Below are 13458 nucleotides of genomic sequence, written 5' to 3' on the forward strand. Positions count from 1 at the left end.
TGTGGCAGAGAATTCCAGAAATTCACCACTCTGTGTAAAAAATGTTTTTCTCATCTCAGTCCTAAAAGATTTCCCCTTTATCCTTAAACTGTGACCCCTTGTCCTTTTAACAGTCAGTGTGAAATGGTGAGGATTTCCACTGTTGTCGGGTGTGTGACATCACAATTCCTATCCCTGGCCTAAATTGCCATTCAGTCCATCAGCGCATCAGATTAATGCTTCTTGTGATGCATTGGCATCTGAAGCAGGTCTACTGCTCTGTTCTCAAGCATATGCGTTTAGCCCAACTAATTTACGCTTAGCTGCCCATTTGGGCTTATTCCTTGTGCCCACATTTGATCCATTTCTTCTCAACCTTTCCTATCCAAATGTCCTTTAAAATGTGTTACATCAACCACTTCCTCTGGCAGCCTTTCACGTACTATGTGAAAAGGTTGCCCCTCTGGTTTCAATTAAATATCTTCCGTCTCACCTTAAACCATATGCCTTCTAGTTCTCAATTTCCCCCTACCCTGCAGAAAAGACTACGCATCTACCCTATCTGTGCCCCTCATGACTCGTACGCTTCTAAACATCACCATCACTTTCCTACACTCCATTAAAAAATGAAATAAAGACCTCTTTCTATCTCAATCCCTCTAGCCCAACAACATCCTCAAATATTTAGTGTACTCTTTCAAGATTAATTACATCGTTCCAATAGCAGGGTGACCAAAACTGACCACGACATTTCAACTCCTATACCATTCTTACTGATGACGGCCAGCATGTAAAATCCTTCTATGCTACCCTAATCTACCTGTGATAGCACTTTCAATGTACTTGTTCTTTTCAGTCCCTCAGTGCAGCAACACTTCCCTGGGTCCGACTGTTAATTGTGAAAGTCCCTCCCTGGTTTGACTTCCCAAAATGCAACACGTCAGATATATCTATACACTTTATGCCATTTCTTGGCCAACGTACCCAGCTGATTAAGATCTTGCTGTAATTTTTGATTATTTTTTTTTTGCCACTGTGTAGAATCCACTAAATCTCACGAGCGAAAGTAAAGGAAGAAGTATGAAGTCGCCACAGTATCACTTATTTTAGGTCACCTGCAAACTTACTAACCCTGCCTTGTACATTCTCATCCAAATTGTTGATTATAACTGACAAGTATAATGGTTCCAACACTGACCCGAGGCATACTGCTAATCAGACTTCTGTCTGAAAAATCTTTACCACCACTGGCAGTCACGGTGGCGTAGTGGTAGAGTTGCTGCCTTGCAGAGCTGGAGACCCAGGTTCGATTCCGACTACAGGTGCTGTCTGTACGGAGTTTGCACGTTCTCCCCGTGACCTGTGTGGATCTTCAGTGTTGGATAGTGTTAATGTGCGGGTATCACTGGAGGGTTTCTCAGCTGTATCTCTAAACTATCAAGCGAAACCATTGTTGTATACCAAATTAGCTAGTTCACCTATGTGTTATGTGAAACTATAACGGAATTCTCTACTTTGTTTGCAGAGCGATGACTCGAGCTCCAGCTCAAGCTCAAGCAGCTCGAGCAGCAGTTCTTCCGATGAAGGGAAAGGGAAAGGGAAGGAGAAAAAGGTAGGGCTCAGATTTGATCATTGAAACTCTGGTCATGAAGCACGCCCCTTGGTCCAACTTGTCCATGCCAACCAAGATGCCCAATCTAAGCTAGTTTCAGTTGCTCAATATCCTTCTAAATCATTCCTGTCTTTGCACCCGTCCAAGTGTTATTGTACCTGCTTTAACTATCTCCTCTAGCAGCTCATTCCATATTCCCACCACCCAAGTGAAAAAGTTGCCCATCAGGGTCTCATTAAATCTGTTCCCACTCTCTTTAAAATTGCCTTAATCTCATTTTGTAACATGTTTGCCATCCTAACACACAGCTAGTTGACCCTTCTTCTAGGGAGACCAGACCTTTACCAAGGTCCTATGTAATTGTACTATGACATCTTTTTATTTGGATATTCCATTTTTATTGCAATAAAAGGACAGCATGCTGCTTGCCTTCCTACATTCATGCTGCACCTGCACATTACCTAATTCATGTAAAAGGTCAGCAGCTCTTTTCAATCTCATTGAATAATAATCTGCCAATATATATTTTTTATCTTTCGAAACAAACCCATTTGGTTCTTAATCTCATGCCTTGGGACTCGTATGTTTGTATAGATGCTAAAGTGGAGCAAGAGAAGCAGCTATTATTACTCCATAGAGCAGTGGTAATAAAAATGGAATAATAATAATGCTAGACTATTAACTATACAATGGCATGTTAGGTTTAGTCTCTTAAAATCCCAGTGTGAAGTCAGTACTTAAGAAGATTCTGCATATTGGAATGATGTGATTTTTTGTTTCCACTGATCTGGATCGAACGCAATGATACACTTGAGCTAATGACAAAATCCTTTAAGGTTAAGCAGTTATTTTCCAAACCAGGAAAGCCACATAAATGGGTATAATAGCAGTTTCAATATGAACCCAAAGGAACTTTGGAAATTGAGGGAGCACTGGGAGCTCTCGATTGTTATCTAAACCTGAAGGATCAGGGTATAACAAAACATGTCTTTTTATTCTTACAGCATAAAGACAAGAAAGAGAAGAAACATAAGCCTAAGCCCTGCCATTAATAATGGCAACAGCGCTGTTGGTAGTGGTGACTGACCCTGCTCGTTTTCATGTATCTTGGGTTCCAAGTGATCCTCTATTTTAGATTGACTATATTACTACATACTTGTTAATTATTTTCTTGCCACTTTATTTCATTAAACCTTCTGGGTAATTAATGATGTGCATGTAATTAACATTAAACAGCGTCTTTATGTACAAGATCTTAAAGTCGTTTTATTAACTGTTAATTACCTAGAAGCATAGTAGAAATTAAAATTATAACCTCAATTACTAAACTTTTTGACTAAAGTTAACACAAAAAGATTTTCTAGAGCCTGTAGAGGGAATATGTTAACATTTAAAAACTTTCCAAGACTTGAACTATTGCCTTGCCCCAGTGGCTGTCAATGCAAATAATGCAATGGAAGAAAGATTAAGCTAAGTGGCAGTACTAAATGATTTAGTTTTAATTATTAAGCAAGAGTGGAACTTAAGGAGAAAGTGGGAAGATAGTTGTAATGATTAGAATGCAATGTTATTAACCACTTCAGTCACTGCTTCAATAGACAAGATGTTTTTATCTTGTTTTTATCTCTGCAATAATAAATTTTACAAATTAAAAATAGACTGTATGCGATACTTTGTTCAAATACAACTTTTTGGAAAGATCTGTCCAATCTACTTCTGGAATTGGAATCACATTACAGGATTTAAATTAGGAATGTTTCATCTATGTCCTACTATTTGCTCAGCAAAGGATAGCAGGGTCAAACATTAGAAAGAAATAACCATGCAGTCTGCCTCGAGGGCAAATGTTAAATGGAGCTAAAGCATTAGCTGCCCTTGCAATGTTATTAAATCTTCTGTTCATCCTTGTGTAAAACTCAAATCAAAAAACTGTGCCATCATTGCTGCTTGTCCTTCAGTAAGGCAAGTGGTAGTTTATGCACTGATACAAAAGCATGTTTGATGCAAAAAAAGGTAGCATTCAGGATTATGCTCGTTATGTGCAAACATAATACACAGTTATGAAATGGGATGACCTCGATGTCAGACTACAATCAGATGCAGCAAAATTCACAATATTCTTATTTCAGAGTCTGAGGCTGTAAGATCACACCCTTCACCAGAGACGTTAGAGAGAACAGCATGGCAACAGGCTCCTCTGCCCACCCTGTATACTAGCATTATCCTACACAATTTATAGAAGCCAATTAACCTACAAACCTGGACATCCTTGGAGTATGAGGGGAAACATGAGCACTTAGAGAAAACCCATGTGGTCACAGGGAGAACAAACAGACAGCATCCATAGTCAGAATCACACCCAGGTCGCTGGCATTGTAAGGCAATAATGCCCGTCCCACTTAGGAAACCTGAACGGAAACCTCTGGAGACTTTGCGCCCCACCCGAGGTTTCCATGCGGTTCCCGGAGGTTGCAGGTAGGGAGACTGACAAAAACCTCCGGGAACCGCACGGAAACCTTGGGTGGGGCGCAAAGTCTCCAGAGGTTTCCCAAGTGGGACAGGGGCATTACTCTACCACTGTGCTTGCCCACCATCGAACACCCACATCCTCTTAACTCTACATTAACCCCATTCCATCAGCTCCCCAGATTCTACCACTCACCAACAGTGGGGATAATTAACCTAAGAAATAAGATCTACCATGCTTTGTCCCGTCCCTCCTCTCTCAGCGTTCTTTCCTCCTACCCCTGCAATCAATCAGACCAAACCTAGTATTTGTAGAGACATTTTGGAGAATGCGTTGATAAGTAAACCATATTTGAAACGAGAGCCCTTCTGTACGTTCCAGCTTACTATTTGAAGGATGGAATCCTTCCATCCCATCTTTATCCCTCAGGACAAATTCACCCACCACATGATCTTACCACTTTTTGTACCACAATGATGCTGTTGTACTACCAGTATAGAAACACACCAAACTGAAAGGCACAATATAAATGTTTGGTCAGCCAATTCATATTTTCATAATAAAACACAAGGAACTTCATGACAGTGTTATCAAACTATTTGACACCAAAGGATTTAATATTTTGGAAAGCAACATTTTTTTTAACATATATTGAGGTCAGAAATCTGATATAAAAATTGAAATGTAAAATATAAGGATTCCAGGTTTCAAGTTACTCTTTTAATGAAGATTCACCCTAGAATATAAGTGTACTCGCTCCATTGATCCATAGTCTGATCAGTTGAGTACAGCATTGTCTGCATTTAATTCAGATGATATCAGTAAAATAAATGATCCACAGTGGCATTGTATGGTGCATCTTCTAAGATGAAGGCAAGAGAGGTTTAGCAAGTAAATTCAACAGTGATGAAAATAGGGGAAGAGTGAATTCAAGCGCAGCAGCAGAGATTATTAAAAAGGTTGTAGTCAAAGTCAGATTTATTCATCACATACACAATGAAGTGCAGTGAAATGAACTTGCCAGCAGCGGTACAATAAAAAAAACAACAATACACAATTAAAAAAAAAAAACACAAAACATCCACCACAGCCTTCATCACTGCGGTGGAAGGCACACGTTCAGTCAGTCCTCCTCCATTATTCCCCGTGGTCAGGACCATAAACCGCAGTCGCCGCTGCGGGCGGCCAGATGTACAGGCAAGGTAAGTCCCGAATTGGTGTTTCCCTACCAGAGACCGCGGCTTGAAGATGACGCAGGCCGGCTGTCGGAGCTCTTCTCCAGGGATTCCCGGGAAGGGATCCCACTCCGGATGGTAAGTAAGTAAGTCCCCGCCGCGCCTTCAAGCTGTTGTAGGCCGCAGGACGGCGGTCGGAGCTCTTCTCCTCCGTGGTCCCCAACGAGGGATCCCAGGCTCCAGGATGCAAGTCTGTGGGCCAGCGATCGGAACACTCCCTTCTGCTGACCCCTGGCGAGGGCTCGCCCGCTCCGCGACGAAAAGTCCACGCTGCGCCCGCCGCTGAGGCTCCGGGCCCGTCCACGGGAAAGGCTGGCACCAATCCTTGGCGTTAGGCCACAAGGGAGGCGACATGGAGAAAGTCGCCTCTCCGTGGAGGAGGCGACCGAAAATGAAGGCGGTCAGAGAGAGAATTTTTAAATTAGAAAATGAAGGCCAGGACATAATGTGGCCTGGGAAATGTAGTTGGGCAAGACCATCAGTAGGAAATAAAATGTCAGGTCAGGCAGCATCTCTGGAGAGGAAAACACATCCATGGTTTTAGGTAAATGACCTCCAACATAACAATGCTTAGTCAAAACAATTAAAATTTTGGTCACTTTCAAAATTTCAGAAGAAATAATCAACCATAGCAGTCAAATTTCTGATCCATAGGACCACTGGGAGTTTGTGAGGTAACACAACTCAAATTAATACTCAAATGCAAAGCCTCCATCGTTCCAAAACGACTGAAGGTTTCTCTGAAACAATCCACATGGAACAAGGACAATGCGTTAAATTAAAGAAAAAAAAACTGTTCTTATGGAAAGACACAAGTTCACAAGTTTTCCAAAGTTTAAGATTGGTGAGGGGAAAAAGCTATTTTGCTGAACCACTCATCTTCCTTATGAATTTGACCTACTCTCCATCCACAGAATTAACAACGAGACCTGGTAAAGTATTTACAGGCTCAATGCATCCCTAACTCTAATTCTGTCCTCACTAAAGGCCCGCGAATACACAGTCTTTTCGTTGTTGATATATAGGCCAACTAAATTTTCCAAGTTTATTTTTAAATAATTGGTGAAGCAGTAATGCGTTAATTGTCACAAAGAGCCAGCAAAAAAGTATAAAGTAATTGCCAGAATAACAAGCCAAATGAAGTCCCACGATATCATTATAGATTTGAGCTGCAGTCAGTGGCCACTACACATTCTCTGGTAATAAAGAGGAACTTTACATGCTGGTTAGTGTATCTCAGCCAGTCAGGAAGCATTTCTGGAGAACATGGATAGGTGACGCTTCAGGTCTGAAGGAGGATTCTGACCCGAAATGTCACTTATTCATGTTCGACAGAGATGCCGCCCAACCCGCTGAGTTGCTGCTCTTACATTAGACTGAGAAAAACTTTGGGAATCTCTGATGTACACTACAAATATCTCAGTGTAACAATCTAGCCATCTGAACACGAGATCAACACTGCTTGTTTGGTTTCTGGCCTGCCATCCATTAGCTGGAGTCAAGAAAACCGTACAGCTGGTTGGCAGTAGCCACTGATTTTGGGAGGACCTCATTACACGTACTACTCCCAGTGTGGCCCAAAAGGTCATAAGTGATAGGTGTATAATTAGGCCATTCGGCCCATTAAGTCTACTCCACCATTCATGGCTGATTTATCTCCCTCCTAACCGCATTCTCCTGCCTTCTCCCCATAACATCTGATACCTGTAGTAATCAAGAATCTATCTCTGCCTTAAAAATATCAATAGAAACATAGAAAATAGGTGCAGGAGGCCATTCGGCCCTTCGATCCAGCACCGCCATTCATTGGCTGATCGTTTCCAATCAATAACCCGTGCCTGCCTTCTCCCCATATCCCTTGATTCCACTAGCCCCATGAGCTCTAACTCTCTCTAAAATCCATCCACTGAGGGCCTCCACAGTCTTCTGTGGCAAAGAATTGCACAGATTCACCACCATCTGACTAAATACATTTCTCCTCATCTCCTTCCTAAAAGATTGTCCTTTAATTCTGAGGCTATGACCTCTGGGTATCTTTAACCCAGAGGTAGATACAATCCTGATAAGGGGGTGAAGGGTCAACTTGGCTTGATGGGAAAGCAGAATAGAAGTTATGATCATGATTTTATAACCATAATCCTAAACAGGGCATAGTCAAGTGATCCATTCTTATTTCATATGCTCATGAAAAAATGAAACATCAACATCCACAATCTAGTATATTAAAATGCTTCACCTCACCTCCAAATTTGATATGAAACAGTGTTTATTTCAAAAGATTTCAAGCAAGAGATTCACAAAAATCTCCACACAAACTAGAAAAGCATTTACAACAAAAAAAATCCTAAAATAATGCAATTTCAAAACAGGTTGTGCCTATTTTAACACATTATTGCATTGTATAAACTAACTTTAGACAGGTATATGTACAGTAGCATGAAAAGCAAATGTATCCACATGGATCATATAGCATTTTAAAATACTCATGCAATTTTAAGAAAAAGCCTATCAGAATCCTGATTAAGACAAATACCATTTTCTCTCCCCACCCCATTATTTTACAATTCGGACAGATTTCACAAATGTAGCTACTTTTTAAAATTTCAAACCTGCTCTAAAAATAGTTACATGAAAATACATATATATATTTGTAAAACAACAAGGATGCAAGAAACCAGCTTGAGTTGACAATTCCTTGGGCCAGATCAAAAAATAAAAATTAAAAATCTCCCTTCAAGAGACAAAATTGAAATACACAATTCAGTTAGCCAGCTTGTAAATTATTTTTGATGTACCATAATGCTGTTATTGCAACTGGTCAGATGCAACAAGCTAACCTCTATACTGTATCTGGGATGTGAAATATGACCTATTCGTCTAAATCCAATTTGTAAAAAAATATTGTTTTTTTTTCAAACCACTTTATAATAGTGCATAATCAATTGAAATTATTGGATAATTATATTAAAACATATGGAGAATTAGAGGTAAGTTGCAGTTTGAGACAAGTTTAACTCCAACCACAATAGAGCTAGCTGTATCTTTTGTATATTTTGCAGGTTTGCGACTATTTCACAAATTAATACTGCACATTTTCCAAAACTAATAACACTTAAAGAGCAAAGTTAGTTTTCTCATTGAGAACTTTAAAAAAGTTACAAGCCTATTTCTCAGTATAGGTGAGCGTAATTATTATTTTTTTTGCCTAGAAGTGTGGGGAGGAGAGGGAGGTAGAATCCTGAATTACTTGAAAATATAAAACGTTTTCTGTTTGTTACATTCGTGGCAACGAAGGGTTAAGAATTAGGGATTGATTCCGAATAGCACAACGGATTCTGGAAAGAATATCTAGCTTATAAATATAACAGCAAACTATGAATTGATGAGGAATTTCATTTCTTTACTGGAGCGCTGTACAATCCTCCAAGGACCAGGCCACTTTTAACATCTGTGTTTTCAGAAGTGCCTTTTAATTCTGTAATTGCAGTTTCTGTGTTACCATTTCTATCAACAGTTCCGAATAGTGCTCAAGCAGAACTGTCGTCCTGCTCTTATCCGGAGATTCTGAAGGGAAAGGCGACTTGTTTGCCACAGCATCTGAAATTGGCAAACATGCTACAGAGTTCAAGTGCTTCCTGACAGAGGAAAATGAATCACACAGGATAGTTGTCATCTGGGACTTCACTTCCGGTTCAGTGTCACTGGATGTCACCTGCAAGATTGGATTGAAATAATACTTTTAACAAATATATTTCACTCTCCTACTGAATCCTACTCAAGTTTATTTTCTTACGCATCAGCTGCTATCCGAAGCAAGTTGGTCAGCATGCATTAGATAATTCAAATAACAGGCTGTGCAGAGAAGGCATTACAGCCTCAACTGATATTGGTTTGCCAACCGTAAAACAGTTCTCTAAACTGATTTGCTACTCGATGCTGGTCAGACAATCCTCTATCCATGTTAAAAGATCACCTCCAACACAATCAATTAATTTGCCATGCCAACTTTATGCACCTTATCCAAAAATATTAAATTTACTGGTTCTTCTTCATACTCTTCGTGATACTTTTCAAAGAAAGCACGGCACGGTGGCACAGCAGTAGAGTTGCTGCCTTACAGCGCCAGAGACCCAAGTTCGTTCCTGACTACAGTCTGCATGCTCTCCCCATGACCTGTGTGGGTTTTCTCTGGGAATCTCTGGTTTCCTCCCATACTCCATAGACGTACAGGTTTTGTAGGTTAATTGGCTTGGTATAATTGTAAATTGTCCCTAGTGTGTGTAGGATAGCGCTCGCTCAACCCCAAAAGGCTACTTGCACCAGCCTAGAGGCCCTTGTCCTCTAGCCACTGGATCTTTTTCTTAATAGACTAATGGACCTAGCATTTACTTGAGCAGCCACAAGTCTAAAAACCTCAGGTTACAGTGAAACTTGCAGTGGTGAGATTTTCTAGAGTACTCAGTTAAAGACATCAAATTACATTGCTTCAGGCATGTTCATCTGTTACACTTCTTGTAAGCTTCTTTAAGCATCTTAGCTTATCAATTATATCAATTGTTTATGGTGGTGTGTGGAATAAATACATCGGCTACTAACAGACAAATACTCCAATAGGTCAGCAGAGTGTATCCTCAATCAAATATGACGCAAATAAAGTTAATACAGAACGGCGATGAAATAAAATGTTATGAAACAATGTCAACAAACCTTGCTATACATCTGTACGGCCTTCTGCAATGTGTTCTGAAGTTCCTTTACGATATATTCACAGTTCTCGACACTGACTGGAAGATCTGTAAACATTTATTACAAATTAGGGAAAACAAAATCCCACTATCTCTTAAAAGGTGGAGTGCAACAAAAAATGTCACAAACACAGACAAGAAACAAGAAACAAAAATATACACATCATAAAAGCACTGGAACGATTCTGAACACAAGGATTATCTCATATACACAAACTCCTGTTCAAAACACAAACAAAAATATACACATCATAAAAGCACTGGAACGATTCTGAACACAAGGATTATCTCATATACACAAACTCCTGTTCAAAACACAGACACTCCAAGAGGAAACAAGAGCGAACATGGGGAGAAGAGAAACATTGGGCAGCAAGACATACCTTCGAGCCAGCGCCGCCATTCTATATGATCATGGCTGAACATCCAAAATCAGTACCCCATTCCTGCTTTTTCTCCATATCCCTTGATTCCGTTAGCCCTAAGAGCTGTATCTAACTCTTGAAAACATCCAGTGAATTGGCCTCCACTGCCTTCTGTGGCAGAGAATTCCACAGATTCACATCTCTCTGGGTAAAAAAAGTTTTCCTCACCAGTCCTAAATGGCCTACCCATTATTCCTAAACTGTGACCCCTGGTTCTGGACTCCCCCAACATTGGGAACATTCTCCCCGCATCTAGCCTGTCTAATCCCTTAAGAATTTCATATGTTTAAAAATTGGGAGTTAACCAACTACCCAAATGTAGGGTTTAAAAATACAAAAATAGCATATAATTATTCTTATAGTTCAAAAGATACTTTTGAGAAGCAAATTCATCTGTCAAATGGGTCAAAGTTATTAGATTAAAAATTTTTTAGCTGAAGGATAATTCATGGTAGACAGAGACTGCAAACAATTTGCAGAGAGGAATGTAAACAACATTTACCAAGATTAATTCAGAGTACTAACATTTATCTAGTATCACTGAACAAAGCAGACTAAATTCAACTGGTTTACTGCCTTGGTCAATATACAATGATTACTGCTAGTCATACATATGAATTTAGCTCAGATTTCCTTCTATTCACATCCGATAGTTTAATATCCCCCCAAATTGCGACTAGCTCTCTCTTCCAGACACAACCACAGATTTAAACTTCCCAGTACCCATGCAGAATTTGTGAAGAGGATATTAAATGGAAGCAGAATAAACACATACAAATTTGATAAATTATAAAGATTGTTTTGGTCCCCCAAATATAAAAACAATCTTAAAATATTCTAGGTCAGAGAAGTAATGAAAAAAACTTTGGGAATTATAGTACCTGCTTCACTGTTTGTCTCCTCTTCAACCTCCGGAGTTTCTCCAGGTGAGTTGGGGACTTCCACCATGAAACTGTTTCCTTCTGAGATCGTCATGGAATTACTACTCATTCTATCTCTGTTAGGACTGACACAGTTAAGTTGTGCTGCAATGGTGAATGAATCCAACGACTGACATCCATCCAAAGTATGCTCTGCTGCATCCCCTGAACTGTTGCACTGCTCCGAACTTTCACTTTTTCGCTTTCGGATTTCCAATGAGTTCACGCTCGGACTGGTCACGTTTTCCTCATGGTCACGGGGACCTTGATACTTTTTAGATAAATACGCTGGTTGCAATGGTGCAACTGCAGCGGATGACAAGCGCGCGGAATCTTGAGCAGCTCGTAGCTTTGGTTTAACCTTTGAAACTGCAACACCATTAGCTATTGGAGGAGGCATCAACAACTTGTCTGTATGAATTTTAGAAAGGTTCAGGGTCAAGTTAGCTCTAGCTTGGTGGTTCCCATAAGATAAAGTACCACTTTGCGATATTTGTTTTGACAACATTATTTCTTTAGAATCTTCAATTGAACCAACTTCACTTGGAATGGATCCCATCACTGCCTCGGTTGTCAAATCTATAGTGGATGATGCTTTGGAATTGGGCAAACTCATACCACTCGACTGTCCTGAGGTTTTCAGATTCAGGTTCTCTCCCACAGATACACTACGAGACATCTTAGCTCTGAAGCTGGCAGTTGGATACATGTAGGACCTGGCTCTGCCAGATTTGTTCTTGGATGCAAGGGAATCAGCAAACAGATTTATTTTGCCATTCAGCGACAATCTGGCACCTGCCTCCTCGTTCACTTGCATATCATGTTTGTTTGATTGAGAAGCTATGAATGAAGGTGACGATGGCTGTTCTTCTAATTGAAAGTAAAATAGGAAATATTTAATGTACTTGCAGTAATAGAAAAAATGTTAAAAACTATTTTACCATCAGAAGTTGTTTATTTGGAGAGATAGCTCGAATGGAAAGTAATAGCAAACATTAGGGCAAATCTTACCTGTTCGTATCAAGTCCTTGACCGAGGCTGATCTTCTACCCATTGGACTTCTTTCATGATTTGTAATATCTTTCTTCGCAGGCACTGCAAGGGGCATCTCAGCACTTGCACTCATTGATTCTGTACCACCTTCATTCCCACTGATCACTTTCTCAACACTATTCCTCTCTCCACCGTCATGAATTTCTGTCCCATTGAAAGACAACTGCACATCGGATCCAGTAACTTGTACAGAAGGATTCTCTTCAGCACATAACTGCAAAGGCTTGAAAGTTGCCTGAAGTAAAAAAATAATTAAGATAAGATACTTTTCCCAAATATGCTTTGCTTTCAATTGAGTTGTTAATTAATAAAATGCTTCCATGGGAAATGCATTCCATCACTTAGAGCTACTTCATTCTATCTGAACATTAAGCGGGGTTAGAAATCATCAATTAACATATCACTTCTTAGTTAAAATAAAGAGATTGATAAATACATCTGAAAATGCATAATATGAAATGTTCAAAAAAGGTAAATGAAAGGTATTTAGCTGCAAGCTCTTCTCAGATACTGATAGAAACTCTTATTTCCATTATATGTTATTCACTGCAGATTGCTTTCCAAAAACTCTGGAACATGCAGCTATAACCTTCCCTGGACAAAGTTACAATAATTATATTTACATGAATGTAAAATGTTTAATAGAACTTAATACATTTTCTCTAATACAACTGAAAATGTAGAGCATAACAAATATTTGGTGCGAAGTTTGATTATTGATTTGGATCTGATTATTCAGGATTTCACAAAGCAATCTTCTTAAAGCAATGAATAACTCAGTTCTAGGGACGAATTAGTTTTACTTCGATCCAATGATGAATCTAAGAATTTAGACAGAATGTAAAGCCAGTGGCAGCCTATAGTGATCCTTCAACTGTAATGGAGAAGCATAGAAAATAGGTGCAGGAGTAAGTCATTCGGCCCTTCGAGCCAGCACAGCCATTCAATATGATCATGGGTAATCATCCACATTCAGTTCCTGCTTTCTCCCCAACTCCCTTGATTCCATTAACCCTAAGAGC

At 39.7% G+C, this 13458-nt stretch overlaps 1 protein-coding gene and 1 long non-coding RNA gene across 2 annotated transcripts in view; one reads left to right on the top strand and one right to left on the bottom strand.

The window, feature by feature from the left end:
• Positions 1-233: 233 nt before the first annotated feature.
• On the top strand, positions 234-3248 carry LOC116967667. Its single transcript, XR_004410304.1, has 2 exons — positions 234-276; positions 2612-3248. It is a non-coding gene; the product is annotated as an uncharacterized LOC116967667 (long non-coding RNA).
• Positions 3249-8189: 4941 nt separating this feature from the next.
• LOC116967865 (mitogen-activated protein kinase-binding protein 1-like) overlaps positions 8190-13458 on the bottom strand; it is a 45928-nt gene continuing 40659 nt past the window's right edge. Inside the window, exons 28-31 of the mRNA XM_033014497.1 lie at positions 12395-12671; positions 11345-12253; positions 10001-10086; positions 8190-9005 (exon numbers count right to left, since the gene is read on the bottom strand). Coding sequence (XP_032870388.1) covers positions 8763-9005; positions 10001-10086; positions 11345-12253; positions 12395-12671 — 1515 coding nt within the window. The 3' untranslated portion in view covers positions 8190-8762. The remainder of the gene's footprint in view (positions 9006-10000; positions 10087-11344; positions 12254-12394; positions 12672-13458) is intronic.

The sequence above is a fragment of the Amblyraja radiata genome, chromosome 41, assembly GCF_010909765.2.
Source record: "Amblyraja radiata isolate CabotCenter1 chromosome 41, sAmbRad1.1.pri, whole genome shotgun sequence".
Classification (NCBI taxonomy): Eukaryota; Metazoa; Chordata; class Chondrichthyes; order Rajiformes; family Rajidae; genus Amblyraja; species Amblyraja radiata.